The sequence below is a fragment of the Bubalus kerabau genome, chromosome 1 (genome assembly GCF_029407905.1).
Source record: "Bubalus kerabau isolate K-KA32 ecotype Philippines breed swamp buffalo chromosome 1, PCC_UOA_SB_1v2, whole genome shotgun sequence".
NCBI lineage: Eukaryota > Metazoa > Chordata > Mammalia > Artiodactyla > Bovidae > Bubalus > Bubalus kerabau.
The window spans coordinates 75,083,600-75,102,547 of NC_073624.1; the positions used below are offsets into that span (position 1 = coordinate 75,083,600).

At 41.6% G+C, this 18,948-nt stretch overlaps 2 protein-coding genes across 6 annotated transcripts in view; one reads left to right on the top strand and one right to left on the bottom strand.

Moving 5' to 3' along the window:
• The window catches only part of HELB (DNA helicase B), a 66,322-nt gene extending 58,302 nt beyond the window's left edge, over positions 1–8,020 (top strand). For all 3 annotated transcript variants that reach the window (XM_055579822.1, XM_055579818.1, XM_055579812.1), the window contains exon 13: positions 1,216–8,020. In XM_055579822.1, coding sequence (XP_055435797.1) covers positions 1,216–1,320 — 105 coding nt within the window. In that variant the 3' untranslated portion in view covers positions 1,321–8,020. The remainder of the gene's footprint in view (positions 1–1,215) is intronic.
• A 723-nt stretch (positions 8,021–8,743) lies between these two features.
• Positions 8,744–18,948, bottom strand: part of GRIP1 (glutamate receptor interacting protein 1) — a 473,319-nt gene continuing 463,114 nt past the window's right edge. For all 3 annotated transcript variants that reach the window (XM_055579837.1, XM_055579830.1, XM_055579839.1), the window contains 2 exons: positions 11,664–11,810; positions 8,744–9,601 (listed from right to left, as the gene is read on the bottom strand). In XM_055579837.1, the coding sequence (XP_055435812.1) occupies positions 9,374–9,601; positions 11,664–11,810 (375 nt within the window). In that variant the 3' untranslated portion in view covers positions 8,744–9,373. The remainder of the gene's footprint in view (positions 9,602–11,663; positions 11,811–18,948) is intronic.

The window sequence follows — 18,948 nt, forward strand, 5'->3', positions numbered from 1 at the left end:
AAGGAGTTGGCTCATGCCATTGTGAGGGTTGGTGATGGTAGAGTCCAAAATGTGCAGGTAGGCTGGCCGAGAGGACACTCAGAGAAGAGTTAATTTCATGGTGCTCTACTGCAGAAATCCTTCTTCCTTGGGGGAGATCAATTTTTTCTGTTTAGGCTTTGATTGGATAAAGCCCACCTATGTACACTTTGGAGGGTAACCCATTTTACTTAGTCTACTGATTTAACTGTTAGTCTCAAGTGAAAAATACTTCCCCAGAAACATGTAGAACAGTATTTGGCCAAATATTCGGGTACTGTGGCTTAGCCACATTGACACATAAAATTAACTATCACAGTTCTCTAAACTGAACAGATTTAGCAAGATGAATGATGAATTGAGTTTTATTTTTCTCTGTCTCTGTGGTGGTGAATCTTTTTCATGACTGTACTGGTCCATTGACTAGTGCCTGGGAATACTAATAGTACCAAGAGTGCACTTATGTAGTTGCAGTGTTTCAGCTTAACCACACCTATGGCTGGCATCATGGACGGGCATCCTGGGCAGTCGGTCATACAGGGCTTCCTGCTTAGAAGGAACCCTATGCTTGCAATGTTCTCTGCTTGTCATCTTGAAATTCCTAATTTTTGAACAAGGGACCCACATTTTAATTTTTTAAATTATGTATTTATTAGGCCGTGTCAGGTCTTTGTTGCTGTGTGCGAGCTTTCTCTAGTTGTGGTGAGCGGGCGCTACTCCGCGTTGCCATGCTCGGGCTTCTCGTGTTCTCTTGTTGCAGACCACAGGCTCTAGGCTCGTGGACTTCAGTAGTTGTGGCTCACAGGCATAGTTGCCCTGTGGCATCTTCCCAGACCATAGATTGAACCCGTGTCCTCTGCATTGGCAGGTGGATTCCCATCCACTATACTACCAGGGAAGTCCGCACACATTTTTTTACTTCTGCACTGCCAAATTATGTAGTGGACCCTGTCCACACTTTTAGAAGTTAGATACATGTACTTATTCAGCAAATAGTCACTTCTATATGCCAGTCCTGGAGGTGGGGACTGGGGTTTTCACAATAAGCCTAAGCAGAATGACAACTGATTGTTCTGGTGTGCTCAAGAAGTCAGAAAATGTATGAAGTTCCTGAGAAGCAGTCAGAGGGAATAGAAGTACATAGGGTAGACCAACTACATTTCTATAAAACTAACGTTATTTTTATTGTTCCAACAGGTGGAAGAATCATCTCCACAAGTGTCTTCTAAGCTTCAGAATCTGAGACTAAATAGTTTAACCCCCAAGCAACTTTTCAAATCCACAAATAATCAAGAAACTTAGTTTTATTTCAGATTGCTCAAAATAATTGTCTGTTTTTTCCATGCAATACAAAATGAAATCATGGCTTCAAAGGATTAAGACAAAAGAAGACGTCTGTTAACGAGTTCTATTTTAAGGTATTTGTAGTAGCAACTGTTTTCAGTGTATTCATCAAAGAAAATCTTAATGATATTGACATCTGTCATCAGGAGAACTGGTAGCACTGGTCATATATGATGGAAAAATATGTTATATATGTATTTTTAAAAACGCTGTACTTAAGTGTTCAGTTGCTCAGTTGTGTCTGACTCTTTGCAGCCCCATGGACTGTATATCCTGCTAGGCTCTTCTGCCCATGGAATTTTAAAAGTGTTTTAAAATTGTTTTATTTTTAGAATAATGCCTTATTAACTTCCATCATCATTGTGGGTGATCTTTGCTAATGGGTTGAAGCAATGGTAAAGATAAACTAATTACATCTCTTAAATCATTAACACAGATTCTAGGGTATTTTGTGTACTTTAAACTGGTCACGTCACAAGGTTGCCACTTGCTCCATCACTGCTGCCTGCGTCTTTTAGGCACTTTCCTAGAAATTCCTTCTGAGCAGGAATTTCATTGGTTTTTGTATAATTTAAGATATAATGTGCATCGTGTTGGTTTAATACTTCTATATTGCAATATTACCACTGTAGCATTAACATGTCTATCATGTCACACAATTATCATTTCTTATTGTTTTAAAAATATTACACTTTGAAGATATTTTTTCTCTCAAAGTGTTTCGATTTTTTTTTTTTTTTTGAGTTTTCTATATTTCCCTTCTCCAGTGGAATCATACAATATATGGTCCCTTGTTACTGACTTCTTTGACTTAGAATAATGTTTGCAGACTTCATCCACATTGTAACATGTAACAGTGCTTCATCTCTCTCTCAAGATTAAAAAAAAATGATGTGCAAAGAACTAGCATTATTTCTTTTATTGGCTATATATGTCTTGGATAATCCATTCCAGAATCATCACTCCATCCAACTTGATGAAGCCTATATCCCTTGTGTACTGAAGGAAAAACTGGTGGTGTGTATTGATGCTGTCTTTCCAGGTGAGACCATGCTGGTTTGAGCTGATGTTGTGAGATCAGGAACCATGGCTGAATTTTTGCAAGTGGCTCTAGGAGAGCTGCTAATAACCCTTCTTGCTTTCAGTAGTGTGTGAGGCAAATCCCTTCATTTCTTTTTATTACCAAATATTCCATTGTTTGGATGTGGTACATTGAATTTATCCATTCATTAGTGGATGGACATTTGGGTTGTTTCCTCTATTTGGCTATCATAAATAACGCTGTGTACAAGGTTTTGTACAGGTATATATGTTCATTTCTTTTAAGTATATACCTTGATGTGGAATTGCTGGGTCATATGGTAACCCTGTTTAGCTTTTTGAGGAACTGCTAGACTTTTTCAAAGCAGCTGTACCATTTTATGTTGACACCAGCAGGGTGTGAGGGTTCCAGTTTCTTCATTCTCTCTAACATTCATTATTACCTGACTTTTTAACTGGAGCCATCCTATGGATATGAAGTGACATATCACTATGGCTTTAATTTGCATTTCCCTGTGACTAATGATGTCGATCATCTTTTCATGTGCTCACTGGCCATGTGTATGTCTTCTTCAGGGATGTGTCTGTTCAGATCCTTTGTCCACTTACAAATTGGGTTATTTTTCTTTTTATTATCTAGTATAAGTTCTTTATATAGTCTGTATACCAGTATCTTATTAGAAACATTATTTGCAAAAAATTCCCCATTTTGTAGATCTTATTTTCACTTTATGGTATCCTTTGAAACACAAGTTTTTAACTGTGATAATGTCTAATGTATGTATTTTTGTTATTGTTATTATTATTTGTGCTTTTGGTGCTATATCTGAGAAACCATTGCTTATCCATTATGAAGACTTCTGTTTTTTTCTTCTAAGAGTTAAATAGTTCTAGGTCTTACATTTAACTCTGATTCATTTAGAGTTAATTTTTTTATATGGTGGAGTAAGAGCCCACCATAAGAAAAATGTGTCTCTTGTAAAAGTCTTTTTTAAAAGTCTGTTTTGTCTGATACAAGTGTTGCTACTCTGACTTTTTCTTCCTTTTTCCATTTGCATGGCATGTCTTTTTCCACCCTCTCACTTCTAGTCTCTCTGTGACTTCTGATCTAAAGTCAGTCTCTTGTAGGCATCATATATACAGGTCTTGTTTTTGTAACCATTCAGGCAGTCTGTGTCTTCTGATGGAGCATTTAGTCCCATTACACTTAAGATAAGTATTGATGTGTATGTTTTGTTGCTGTTTTGTTAGTTGGTTCAGATTTGTTTTAGTAGGTCTGTTTCTCCTCCTTTTTTCTTATGATTTAATGACTATTTTTAGTGTTATTTTGGACTGCTTTTTTTTGCATGTATATCTAGTATCGAGTTTTGGTTTGCTGTTACCATAAGATTTTCATATAGCAGTCTGTATATAAATGTGATTGTTTTAAGTGACTGATCTCTTCATTTCAAATGCATTTTAAATACTCCTCCTTGGCATTTGTACTCTCCTCCCCTCATGATTACTGTTTTTGATACCATATTTTACATCTAATTGTTTTTTGTGTCCTTTAACTGCTTATTATAGATACAGGTGATATTACTGTTTTTATCCTTTAATATCTCTACTAGCTTTGTGTGTGGGTAATTTCCTACCTTTACTGTATATTTGCCTTTACTGGTAGATTGTTTCCCTCCATAATTTTCTTGTTTCTGGTTCTGGCCTTTTCTTTCTTGCCTAGAGAAGTTCCATTAACATTTGTAGTGAAGCTAATTTTGTTGGTGCTGAATTCTTTTATCTTTTGCTTGTCTGTGAAGTTTTTGATTTGTCCATCAAATCTCGATGAGAACCTTGCTGGGTAGGATATTCTTGGTTGTAGATTCTTTTATCACTTTCCGTATATTGTACCACTCCCTCCCAGCCTGTAGTTTCTGCTGAAAAATCAGCTTACAGGCTTATGGGAATTCCCCTCTATATTATTTGTTGCTTTTTCCTTGCTGCTTTTAGCATTCACTCTTTAATTTTTGGCATTTTGAGTACAGTGTGTCTTGGTGGGTTTGGTTCTCTTTGGGTTAATCCTGTATGAAGCTTTGTGTTTCCTGGATATGGGTTGACTGTTTCCTTCCCCAGGTTAAGAAGGTTTTCAGCTTTTCTCTCTTCAAATATTTTCTTCAAGTCCTTTCTCTCTTCTCCTTCTGGCACCCCTATAATGCGAATATTATTGTGTTTAATGTTGTCCCAGAGCTGTCTTAAACTGTCCTTGCTTTTTTTCTTTCCTTTTCTGATCAGCAGCAGTTACTACTGTCTTCCAGCTCTCTGATACACTCTTCTGTATCATTTAGCCTATTATTGATTTTTTCTAGTGTGTTTTTCATGTTAGTTGTTATATTCATCTCTGGTTGTTCATTATATTTTCTAATTCTTAGTTAAAAAGTAACTTCTTGCTCTGTGCATCCATTCTTCTCCCAAGTTCTTCGATCATCTTTACACCATCATTACTCTTCACTGTTTCTTGAGTAGATCACCTATCTCCACCTAGCTCTTCTTCTGGAGTTTTATCTTGTTACTTTGTCTTGAACATAGTCCTCTGACGCCTGTCTTGTCTGTTGCTATTTATATTTTTATGCATGCGGTAGGTTAGTTATATTCCTCAGCCTTGGAGAAGTGGCACAGTGTAGATGTCCTGTGTATCCCTGCAGTGCACTCCCCTTGTCACTGAAGCTGTATTCTCTTGGGGCTCCTTTAGAGGGTTGCATGAATCTTTCTTTTGTGGCTGGCTACGTGGGTGGTATGGTAGGCTTGGTTGGTTCCTAGTCTGGTTGTTTGGCCTTGCCTTGTGTGTATGCTGCTGGCTGCTCTCTAGCTGGGCTTGGTCACCGAGTGGCTGCTCTCGGAACCCTAGGGGGCCCTGAGGCTAGTGCTGGCTTACTGGTGGGCTGAGTCAGGGTCGCAAAGACTCTGGGGCTGTAGATGCCCACGGACAGGTGAAGCCAGATCCTGGGAGTAGTGCCAAGCTACTAGCAGTTAAGGGATGTTTTCTGGAGTTTGGCTGCAGGGCTCAGAGATCTTAGAATGCATTTTAGATTGTTGTTGTTGGCAGGTCCATTCCAGACTGTTGATCATGGGGTCCAAACTGTCTAGAAGGTTGCATTCGCCTGCTAGTGAGCAGGACAAGGGCCCAGCTAGTCCCAGGGTGGAGTCTGGCCTGTGTTGCAGGATCAGAGTTGTCTTCTTTCTGGCGTCTGCACACTGGTGGGTGAGGCTGGTCTAGAGCACCAGTTTGTGGCCTGTTAGGAATCGGGCCACACAGCAGGAGGTGAGTGGTGGGTGAGCGAGCAAAGCTTCCCCTGTATTTACAGCTGCTCCCCATCAGTTGAATTACTGCCTGGGCTCCACTTCCAGTCAGATCAGCAGCAGCATAATAAATGTAATGTGTGTGAGTCATCTCAAACCTGCCCCCGTCTGTGGAAAAACTGTCTTCCGTGGAACCTGTCCCTGGTGAGAGAAAGACTGGGGAGCGCTGGTCTAGAGGCTTGTGTGGGCTTCCTGTCAGGAAGGGCTGATGCCTGCCCACTGGTGTATGGAGGCCAATACTGGCCCTTGGTGTGCAGGGCCATGTCTAGGTATATGTCTAGAGGTGGAGTCAGGGTGTCTCTAGGCAGACTGTGCTGTGTCCCTGCCCAGCTAGTTTCTTGGCCCGAGGTGTCCCCAGCACTGGAGCCTGTAGTCTGTTGGGTAGGGCCAAGTCTTGGTGCTGATGATCCAGCACATCAGCCACCAGGAGTGTTCACGCAGTTGAATGTTCCCCAATGTCTGGCACCAGTGTCTGTGTCCACAGCTTACCTCTTCAAGAATCTACAGAACCAGCAGTAGGTCTGGCTCAGGCTTCTATCAGATTACTGCTTTCACCCTAGATCCTGGTGTGTGTGAGATTTTGCGTGTGCCCTTTGAGAGTGAAGTCTCTATTTCCCAGTCTTGTGAGGCTTCTCCAGTTCCAGCCTTGTTTAGTCGCTAAGTCGTGTCTGACTCTTTCGATCCAATGGACTGTAGCCTGCCAGGCTGTTCTGTTCATGGGATTTACAAGGCAAGAATACTGGAGTGGGTTGCCATTTCCTTCTCCAGGGGATCTTTCTGACCCAGGCATTGAAACCGTGTCTCTTGAATAGGCAGGCGGATTCTTTACCTCTGAGCCACCAGGGAAGCCCTCAGTACCACCCTGCTGGCCTTCAAAGCCAAATGCTCTGTGGGCTTGTCTTCCCAGTGCTGGACCCCTGGGCTGGGAGCCTTATGTGGGGGAATCAGAACTCTCATTCTTGTGGGAGAACCTCTGCGTTATAATTATTCTCCAGTTCATGGGTCACTCACCAGGGGGATATGTGATTTGATTATATTGCAGATCCTCTCCTTTCTTGTTATGGTTCCTTCTGATCTCTTCTGCTAGCTTCTAGTCTTTTTCCGTCAATGGTTGTTCTGCAAATAGTTGTAACTTTGGTGCTTGTGAGACAAGGTGAGTGCAGGGTCTTTACTCTGCCATCTTCACACCTACTCTGTACTTTCATTAAATTTATTCCTAAGTATTTTATTTTTGATCCTTTGAAAATATAATTATTTTTATTTTTGTTCATTAATACTATATAGAAATTCAGTTGATTTTTATATATTGATCTTGTATCTTGCAACCTTGCTAAAACTCATTATTTGAATAGGTTTTTTTAGCAGATTCCTTAAGATTTTGGTATATACAAGATTGTATCATCTGCAAGTAGAGTTTGTTTTACTTCCTTTCCAATTTAGTTGCCTTTTATTTTGCTTCCTGGTTATGCTGCCCTGGCTAGAACCTGTTAAGTAGAAGTGGCAAGAATGGACATCCTGCCTTGTTCCTGTGAATTTACAAAGCCTGCTAGGCAACTTGCAAAAATGAAAACATTGGGAACTATAAGGTATAGTTTTCTTTTTTTTTAATATATAAATTTTAATCATGCTAATAGTTTTTGAAAATATATTTTATAGAGTACATACTGTGTTCTCAGGGGGTAGATATGATCCTTAAGTTAGACTCAAGATCAAGCTTTGTCACCTAATATAAGTGTATCATTAGTCTTAGAGGTGTTCCTGTTTGCCAGCTGTTCCAGCATTTTTACATCTGTGTCACACCTCTCTTCATGAAAGTATTGGAATGTAGATATGACCTTCAGTATCACAGGTGGGAAGACTGCCTCAAGAAAGTAAATTTCATACCCCCAGTGAGTATCAGAGCTGGAATTCAAACCCAGATCAAATATCAAAACCATAGCTCTTCTCCTCCATGATGCTTTTCAAGTTTATGGCAAAACCTTCCTCCTTTAGAAAATTATGCAACCATTAGTGTTGTGTAGGGCTCAGTATAGAACACTAAAATATATCCAAAGCACCAAAAAAGGTCTTTTTTTTTTTTTTCTTTTTTTTGCTTTTTAAAATCACTGTTTATTCCATTTGGTAGAGGGTTTTTTTATTCCCATACAAATATTTGCAACAATTTTGAATTCCCCAAAACCATACATAGACGATAAATACCATGCTATTAAAGTATTAAATTTGTACAAAAATACTTTACAGTTTAATACTTGTTTGTTACAAATAAAAATACATATTTAAGTGACTCATGATCTTTTTCTTAACATGATTCTGCTTTATACTTTCTTGCCCTGGCGGTTCTGAAATACGATTGAAATAATATATTTCTTTGCACAGAAACAAAAGGTGAACTTTTTCCTTAAACAAAGGACACAGTGTTCAGATGCTTTGCCTAAGCAGTTTTAATTATTGACCAAAATAAAAATGTTTGGAAAATAATTTTTCAGTATGGAGATTCTACAATCAATATACAGATCTATTTTTTTTAATATTCACCAAATAACAGTTATTAGTGTAACTATTCAAAATATCTGAACAAATGAAAACAGTTGCTGACAGACATTAAAAGCAACCGTCACAGTTTATTGCTTTGGGGGATGGTAATAATTGGCAATGCATTTCGTGAAAATGTATTTACAATTTCAGTCAGTGGCATGGCTCAGAACAAAAGACAGTCCAGAGTCATTTATGTACATGTGCTGTACACCCCTCAGTATAACCAGTTTTCAAAACATGTCAAGCAGTATGAGTTTCAATTGCCTATCCTTAAGATAAACCTCATCTTAATAGACTCTTCATTCTCTCTTAAATTCTTAGTCTTGAATTTTAAAAATAAGATAATTTAACTAATTCTCAGTGTTACTAAACACCCTAATTCATTACCAGAGAGTTTTCAGCTATTAAAAAATGTGTCCTTAAAAAAAAAAAATCCAAAAAAACAGGTCACAAGACATATCCTGTTTGATCATTTGTTGCATAGGGAATAGCATACATCTTAGTTAAAATCATTCCTATACTTGGGCAAAACATTTACCACCACCTATTATGGTCTCCTACGTGCACCGTTGCTGAAACGTCATGAGATAGTTTATACCTGTACCCCTCCCATAGCAGCAGTCCCAGCAGTTCACCAGGCTAGTTCTAGCAGGGCCAGCTTTATGAAAAGCCTTGTCAGTTAAATTCTTAACATGAATAACTTTGTAGTAAGAAACTGATGTCAAAGTGAATTAAGGAAATTATTTTAGAGAATATTTTCAAACAGACATTTCTCTTTTTAAAAAGGAACAGGAAGATGGACTTGTGAAAAAATGTCCTCTGATGTTAACTGTAGAGAGGGGTGGCCTGTTTTTCTTTTTCTCTACCATTGGATTTGGCAGGGGATTGCCTGTCATATACCATAGTGATCACCAACAAAGAAACCTCTTCAACTTGAAAAGGGACGTGAACATGAGCCATGAGAGATTTAAAAGACCCCTGTGCTTGTGGTTAATGCCACGCGATTATCTGTGCTTCAGATGTCACAGAAATCTTAAAGGGATTTTTTTTTTTTTAGCACCATGTAGATATTGTCTTTTGTCCCGCTTTATAAAAAGCGTTGCTATAGTGTATTAGTGGGTTCTCGTATCTCCAAATTACCACCGTGGCTCGGCTGTTGGAAAAAAGCACTGTTCTGTTCACTCCATTCTCCTCCTGGTAGAGTGTGTTCTAAGGACTTCTGTGAAGCCAGGGGGTTTCTACTAATAACCAGGTCCAGCTTATTACCAGATTCCGCTATGAGGGGTACAACGAGGCAGCAGTCAAAGTCTCTTGTTCGGACATGATTAACCTGAAATGGCAAGAAGCACCATGGTGAATTATTGTTACAGATAGAATTCCCAAAACCCAGAGTAACATTTCAGATATAACAGGTTGATAAGAGTCTCGAAAGTGCTTAAATGAGCACTCTGTACAGAGAGTCTATCCCAGCCCTGAGCACACTATAAGAGGGGTATAAGCTTACTTATTCTCTGCTACTAAACTGTAAGGCCCTTGATGGCAGGGAGCAGGGACACATCTAACATCCCCAACCAAGCTGAGCAAATAGCCTTACTCATGGCAGGTGCTCCAAAGTGCTGTCATCCCCAATTTACGGATGAGGAAAGTGAGGCACATAATGGTTCGGAGAAGTGCCTCAGACCAGCAGTTGGTAAGTGGTCCAGAGAGGATGTTGGTGAGTGGTCCAGCAAAGATGTGATCTCAGGCAGTCTGGCTGATTCTGAAGTTTGTGCTGTGTTTTGTTTTTTGTTTTCTTTCTTTAAAAAAAATTTTGGCTGCACCCTGCAGCATGTGGGATCTTAGCTCCCAGACCAGGCATTGAACCCATGCTCCCTGCATTGGAAGACAGAGTCTTAACCAGTAGACTGCTGGGGAAGTCCCCCACAACTTGTGCTCTTGATGATACTGAACTACCTCTCTCAGTAGTTCTCATGATCCCGCCCCCTTCTGAGCTTGTACATGTGCTCATCTTCTTTCATGTTTCCTTATTTTTCCCACCCCCACCCCAAGTTTAAAAATCATCTCCATGCTGCTTCCTTCCATTCCTTGACTTTTCATTCTCTCTCGCATCTTCTCAGTTTGGGACCTGACCATTATATTGTATTGTTGTTTAGTTGCTAAGTCATGTCTGACTATCGTCAGTTCTCTTTCTTACTAGAAATCCACCTGAGGCAACTTTATCCAAATCCATGTGTTCAGTATCCCAAATCTTTAGTTTTGGCTCTAACATCTCTCTTAAGCAACAAATGCAACTGTAAGCTGCCTTACAGACTGCTCCACCAGGATGCACAGAGGCATTAAAGGCTCGGGTCTGGTACAAGTATCTTACCCTTACCTCCTGGTCTCCTTTCCTGTGATCCTCCCCTTCTTCACCCTACAGCAGTCCACCTATGACATAATTGTACGGTCTTTCTGAATTATGAAATATGTCATTCTGCTTAAGAAATTAATATACCTCCAGAATAAAGTCTTAAAAGCTTGGCATTCAATGCCCTTCACAATTCTGAGTCTAGTCTGCTTTTATAGCCTCATCTTCCACAAAAGTAGGTACATTTCTAATTTATAGAGGTCAAATCATTTGTCCATTGTTATTTACTCAACAAATACTAGAGTATCTATGGAAAACGAAACTGTTCCATATTCTTAGGACAAGTCTAATTGTTATATTGCCATGGTAAAAAGATCATCAGAATTGGTTTTAAAATGGTCTAATGAATCAGTGTAAACTTGCTTTGGTGAACATGTGTCAAAGCCAGCCAGCAGAGCACCCTCATGCTTTGAAAGTCAGCTATTTAGGGACAAACTCATTCTATTTGAATACACGTTCAAGACTGATGGCAACCCTTCTCCTGTTCCTGCAAAATGCTCTTCCTGAAAACTGGACATAAGATCCAGGAATTTGCTTTCCTCAGTAAAACCAAACCTGATCATGATATTACTCCATTAAGTAAATACGGTTCAGCTTTTGGATTTTAGATACTGTGTGAGATGAGATATCAAACACTGCAAAATGGGAAATGGGAGAATAAGGTACCAGCACGGCAGTCCACCCCAGTTTTCTTGCCTGGAGGATCCCATGGACAGAGGAGCCTGGTGGGCTGTAGTCCACAGGGTTGCAGAGAGACTGACATGAAGCAACAGCACGCACACATGCCTGTTCTCAAGTTTAGAATCTGCCGGGGAATGTATTCAGGGAAACATGCTGTTTCAGTAACTGGTAAATTCTACTAAGGGAAGAAGTGTCTATGGTCTCTAGGAGGGCCTCTGATCTGGTCTTGAGGCAAAGGAGGATGTGTGAGCGCTGGTCAAATAAGACTTTAAAGAGTTAGATAAAATTTCATCTGAGGTCTTACCTGTAAGAGCCTATCGTAGGGCTTTAGGCCACCAAGATCTCCTGGCCCAGCTGGGCGAATATTTTTGACATAGACTCCTTTCTCCAGCAAGCCATCTGCTACACTGAATCCGAAGTCCTCCATGTCAGAGCCCTTGTACAGGGTCACCTGGAAGGTGAGAAAATGTGAGGCGGGGGCAGCGGGGCAGGGGGGCGGTATTTAGGTAGGTTGAGGACGAAGTATCTTTTCAAACTAATTTCAGTAACAGATTAGGCAGCTCCCCCCCTCCCTCCCCAGTCTTGGCACTAGTGGTAAAGAATCCACCTGCCAATGCAGGAGACTTGGGTTCAATCCCTGGGTCAGGAAGGTCCTCGGAGGAGGAAATGGCAACCCACTCTATTGCCTGGAAAACAACATGGACAGAGGAGCCTGGCAGGCTACAGTCCATGGGTGAGGCTAGCAGCCATGACTGAGCATAGCACACACACACAATTATGAGGATTTTTCTATTCTTCAAGAACATCCTTGGAATTTCCAAAGTCCCACTCAGAACTGGAAAAGGAGGAGACATGCTGGAGAGGTTTTTTTTAAAACTTGCAATCATCAGGTGTATACAGGTGAGAATTTCTCAGGGGCATGTTCTTGTCTCTGTTCTGGAGCAACCCCAGGTGTTGGGAGAAGCCAGAGTTAGCCCTTTGCAGCTGGATATTAGGACTAAGCCAAAGACCTTTCGTTCCTGCTCACCATGCCTGGCACTGTGCTGGGTACAGTGCTCAGCATATTCTCTGCCTCTAAGCAAGAGCCAGGAAGCCCATCATTGTATCTTCTCTGGTATTCTAATCAGTGCTTCAGTACTGTAGGCAAAAAATATTGTGAAAGGGAGAGAGGCCAAGATGGCAGAGTAGAAAGACCCTGAGCTCACTTCCTCTCACGAGCACACCAAAATCACACCTATCTGGGGAACAACCATCGATGAAAAAGACTAGAACATACCAGGAAATACCTACAAATAAAGGCAAAAGGAACCACAATGAGATGAGGGTGGGGCGGGTAGGGTGGACTGGTGATATAATCAAATCCCATCCCCCCGGGGTGGGCAACCCACAAACTGGAGAATAATTATACTGCAGAGGTTCTTCTACCGGAGTGAGCGTTCTGAGCCCCACAGTCTGGCTCCCCAGCCCAAGGTCCAGCATCAGAAGGATAAGCCCCCAGAACATTTGGCTTTGAAACCCAGTGGGGCTTAACTGCAGGAGCCCCACAGGATTGGGGGGAACATAGACTTCTCTCTCATGCACACCAAGGGTGTACACAAAATCTCATGCATACCAAGACCCAGAACAAAAGCATCCATTTGACAGAAGGCTAAGCCAGACCTGCCTGCTGGTCTTGAAAAGTTTCCTGGAGAGGCGGGAGCTTGGCTCACCCTGGGTACATGGACATGGATGGCAGACATACTGAGGAATATTCAGCCACGTGAACACTCCTGGTGGCTGCTGTATTGAATCATTAGCACCAAGACCTGGCCTCACCCACAGACTATAGGCTCCAGGGCTGGGGCAAGTGCACGCTGGTCACTCAGTCATGTCCAATTCTTTGCAACCGGATGGACTGTAGCCGCCAGGTTCCTCTCTCCATGGGATTTTCCAGGCCAAGAACACTGAAGTGGGTTGCCATTTCCTCCTCCAAATCTTCCCGATCCAGGGATCAAACCCACGTCTCCTGTGTCTGGCATTGGCAGGTGGATTCTTTACCACTAGTGCCACCTGGGAAGCCCCCAGACTGGGATGCTTCAGGGCGAACAATGACCTGGGCAGGGACACAGCCCTGCCCATTAGCAGGCAGGCTGCCTAACTTCTTAAGGCCCACAGCCACCTCTGGACTCACCCCAAGACAGGGGCCTTCCCACTGGAGAGCCAAGACCCAGGTCCACTCACCAGTGGACAGGCTTAGGCTTTCTCTTCAGGAAGGCTGCACAAGCCTCCAGATGAGCCTCACCCACCAGGGGACAGACACCAGAAGCCCGAAAACTATGATCCCACAACGCAAGCTGGACCCTACCCCAGTGCCAGCTGAGCCCTGGCTCTGCCCACTAGCAGGCCAATGCACCCTTCTGGATACCACGAACTTCATAGCTGTATTGGGAAACTCCCCACCCTCCCTCTGACCCCCTAAATCACTGATCTGAAACGAGCTCTGAGACCCCTGGGCCCTCCAGCCAGACTCTAGGAACCAGCTCTGCCTACTAGTAGTCCAGCACTAACCCCAGGATCTGACTTCACCTATCAGTAGGTGGGAAGCAGCCCGCATCTTTGGGACCCTGTATCTGCCCACCAGCGAGCCAGCACCACCTCCAAGGCCTCCCAGGGTTGCACAATCGACCAACTGGTAACCTGGCCCAACTAAACAGAGCTAGCAGCATCTGCATAGGGCAGGGCATGTCAACCAACCAAGCCTACTAGACTGCCTGCATGATCAGCCCACCACAAAGAAGGACCCTTGGAGCCCTCTTAGGGGGAACCCCTAGAGCATTTAGCTTCAGTGATGAAAGGGGAGTACACGGCTGGGACGCATAGGACGTCTCCTACAGAGGGCCACTTGTCCAAGGTTGAGAGATATAATTAATCTGCAATAGACATAAAGATACAAACAGCAACTGAGACAAAATGAGGTGGCAGAAGATTGTGTTTTAGATCAAGGAATAAAATTCCAGGAGAAGAACTAAATGAAGTGGAGAAAGATGATCTATCTGAGAAAGAGTTCAGAGTAATGATCTTAAAGATGATCAAAGAACTTGGGAGCAGAATAGATGCACAGAGTGAGAAGTTAGAAGTTTTCAGTAAACAACTAGAAAATACAAAGAACAACCCAGCAGATGAAGTATACAATAACTAGAATGAAAAATACACTAGAAGGAATTAATAACAGACATTTGAAGAATAGTTAACACCTATTCTTCTGAAACTATTCCAAAAAATTACAGAGGAATAAACAATTCCAAACACATCCTGTGAGGCCACCATCACCCTGATACCAAAACCAGACAAAGATATCACAAAAAAAGAAAAATACAGGCAGATATCACTGGTGAACATAGATGCAGAAAATTATCAACAAAATATTGGCAAACTCAATACACTAAAAGGATCATACACCATGATCAAGTGGGATTTATCCCAGGGATGGAAGGATTTTTCAGTATCCACAAATCAATCAATGTGACATTACATTACCAAAGGATAAAAAGCATATGATCATCTCAGCAGGCACAGAAACACTTTTGATAAAAATTCAACATTCAAAGAAAAAACTTAGAAATAAAATTCAACATCCATTTATGATTTTAAAAGTCTTCAGAAAATGGGCATAGATGGGCCCTACCTCAACATAATAAAAGCAATATATGACAAACCCACGGCTAACATCATATTCAATGGTGAAAAGCTAACAGCATTCCCTCTGAGAACAGGAACAAAACAAGGATGCCTACTCTTGCCACTTTTATTCAACATAGTTTGGAAGTCCTAGCAATCAGAGAAGAAAAAGGGAATCCCAACTGGAAAGGAAAAAGTAAAACTCACTGTTTGCATGTGATATACATAGAAAAATCCTAAAAATGACATTAGAAAAGTACAAGAGCTCATCAATGACTTTGATAAAATTGCAGGATTCAAAATTAACATAGAGAAATCTGTTTTATTTTTGTATACTAACAATGAACTATCAGAAAGAGATATTAAGGAAACAATCCCATTTACCATCACATCAAAAAGGAATAAAATACCTAAGAATAAACTTACCCATGGAGGCAAAAAACCTGTACTCTGAAAACTACAAGACACTGATCAAAGAAACTGAGGAGGACACAAATAGATGAAAAGATATACCATGTTCTTGGCTTGGAGGAATCAATATTGTGAAAATGACCACAGTACCCAAGGCAATCTACCAATTTAATACGATTCTTATCAAATTACCAATGGCATTTTTCACAGAACTAGAAGAAAAACTTTTTAATTTGTATGGAAACACAAAAGACCAAAAATAGTTAAAACAAGCTTGGGAGGAAAACATAGGCAAAACACTCTCTAACATAAATCACAGCAGGATCCTCTATGACCCACCTCCCCGAGGAATGGAAATAAAAGCAAAAATAAACAAATGGGACCTAATTAAACTTAAAAGCTTTTGCACAACAAAGGAAACTATAAGCAAGGTGAAAAGACAGCCTTCAGAATGGGAGAAAATAATAGCAAATGAAGCAACTGACAAAGAATTAATCTCAAAAATATACAAGCAGCTCATGCAGCTCAATTCCAGAAAAATAAATGACCCAATCAAAAAATGGGTCAAAGAACTAAACAGACATTTCTCCAAAGAAGACATACAGATGGCTAGCAAACACATGAAAAGATGCTCAACATCACTCATTATCAGAGAAATGCAAATCAAAACCACAGTGAGGTACTATCTCATGCCAGTCAGAATGGCTGCTATCCAAAAGTCTACAAACCATAAATGCTAGAGAGGGTGCAGAGAAAAAGGAACCCTCTTACACTGTTGGTGGGAATGCAAACTAGTACAGCCACTATGGAGAACAGTGTGGAGATACCTTAAAAAACTGAAAACTAGAACTGCCATATGACCCAGCAATCCCACTGCTGGGCATACACACCAAGGAAACCAGAATTGAAAGAGACATGTGTACCCCAATGTTCATCGCAGCACTGTTTACAATAGCCAGGACAGGGAAGCAACCTAGATGTCCATCAGCAGACGAATGGATAAGAAAGCTGTGGTACATATACACAATGGAGTATTACTCAGCCATTAAAAAGAATACATTTGAATCAGTTCTAATGAGGTGGATGAAACTGGAGCCTATTATACAGAGTGAAGTAAGTCAGAAAAACACCAGTACAATATCAGATCAGATCAGATCAGATCAGTTGCTCAGTCGTGTCCGACTCTTTGCGACCCCATGAATCACAGCACGCCAGGCCTCCCTGTCCATCACCAACTCCCGGAGTTCACTGAGACTCACGTCCATCAAGTCAGTGATGCCATCCAGCCATCTCATCCTGTCGTCCCCTTCTCCTCTTGCCCCCAATCCCTCCTAGCATCAGAGTCTTTTCCAATGAGTCAACTCTTTGCATGAGGTGGCCAAAGTACTGGAGTTTCAGCTTTAGCATCATTCCTTCCAAAGAAATTCCAGGGCTGATCTCCTTCAGAATGGACTAATTGGATCTCCTTGCAGTCCAAGGGACTCTCAAGAGTCTTCTCCAACACCACAGTTCAAAAGCATCAATTCTTCGGCGCTCAGCCTTCTTCACAGTCCAACTCTCACATCCATACATGACCACAGGAAAAACCATAGCCTTGACTAGATGAACCTTTGTTGGCAAAGTAATGTCTCTGCTTTTGAATATGCTATCTAGGTTGGTCATAACTTTCCTGCCAAGGAGTAAGCGTCTTTTAATTTCATGGCTACAATCACCATCTGCAGTGATTTTGGAGCCCAGAAAAATAGAGTCTGACACTGTTTCCACTGTTTCCCCATCTATCTGCCATCAAGTGATGGGACCGGATGCCATGATCTTCGTTTTCTGAATGTTGAGCTTTAAGAAGTCTTAGAAGACCTAGAAGTACTCCTTTAAGGAACACCCTCCCCTGGGGCCCGGCTTGAGTAGCTCCCTCACTCCCTTCCTTGGGTCTGGTTTCGCAATTCCAGCCATTTACCCTTCTCAGCTCTGGGCCTCAGCCTGTTCCCCCTGCATTAAGGCCAGTGCCACCAGCTAAAGTTTTCCCCACCCCCCAGGCCTCCTTCTGACCACCCACAAGGGATAGTCTGAGGGTCACACGTTCACAAATGTGTACTGAGTCTTTCCATGTTCTAAGCACGGTTCCAAGTGCTGAGAAACAGCAGTGAGAGGGGGGCAGAGAGAGAAGAGGTTGCCTTCCAGAGGGAAACACATTCATGTGTCATGTCCACTGAGACCCACTGTGCTGGACACCAGCCAATGCGCTCAGCAAGTCACACTCATTTAACAACGTGACAGCTTTTTTTAGTAAGGTTTGCTGCACACCCTCTGCAACAACCAATGCACATATCAAGCAATGATTGGGGTTTGCTTTTTAACTCTTGATTATTTTAAAATGCCCTGGAAGAGGAAATGGCAACCCACCCCAGGATTCTCGTCTGAAAAATTTCATGAACAGAACAGTCAGGTGGGCTACAGTCTATGGGATTGCAAAGAATTTGGCATGCCTGAGCGACTGAGCACATTTTAAAATGTATATTTCTTTTAACACACATCATACCCAAAATACATTCTTGCAAAGGAGTAAAACAATTTAGAGCTATATAGGGCAAAATGTGAAGATTAATACTCTCCAAGCAGGAGAGTATTATTCTTCTATACCCAGTTATTTAACTTCAGAGAGGTATGGACTGTTGAAGGAAATGCAAAGTGGTCATTTGTGGATTTTTATGTCACTGGGCAGAGAACTAAAATATCAAGCTGGCTGGGTCAAGCCTAATCACCAGGCAGCCTTGGTGGTTTCTGCCATATTGGAGGTGAGGAAATTCAAGCTCGCCCACAGTCACAGAGGTACTGAATAGTGGGGGCACGTCTGTCTGACTCCAGCCACTCAACTATTATATTCTAATGCCACTCAAGTGCCTTATTTCATAGATTCTAAGATGTACTGGTTGTTTTTTTTTTCCTTCATGTTTTCAGTTCTCTAAAATCAGGCCATGTCTTATAGGCAGGGGTATCTTAGGTCCTATGAAATAGGGTATACCAACATCTCACCCCACCTGCCTATTTCCCACAATACACTAGAAGGAAAGGGGCCAGAATTTTGTTACATCTTTGCTTTATGAGAAAGAAAAACAGCCCTGTCTTGCCAGTTAAAGGGTGGTTGGTCCTGAACAGATGCATCGCCATCTCTCAGAATGGTGTGAAAATGCAAAGTCTTGAACCCCACTCTGAACTGCTGTCTGCCAAGTTCTGAGCACACTGAAATTTGCTCTCCATGGTACTTCACACACCAGAGGGGCTAGTGCATGTTCTGAAAAGGAAATGAGGGGACTAATACTACTTTATTTAAAATTGTGTTTCTTACCCATCTTGCAGGATTGTTAGGGTCAAGTCAGATATCATCACTGGACAGTAAACTCATGATGGGTGTGCTTTATTGCTATATCTTTTTTTTCACTGCTATATCCTCAGCCCTTCAAATAGTACCTAGCACATTGTAGGTTCACCTGGACCTTATGATGTGCTAGATAGGTAAGAAACAC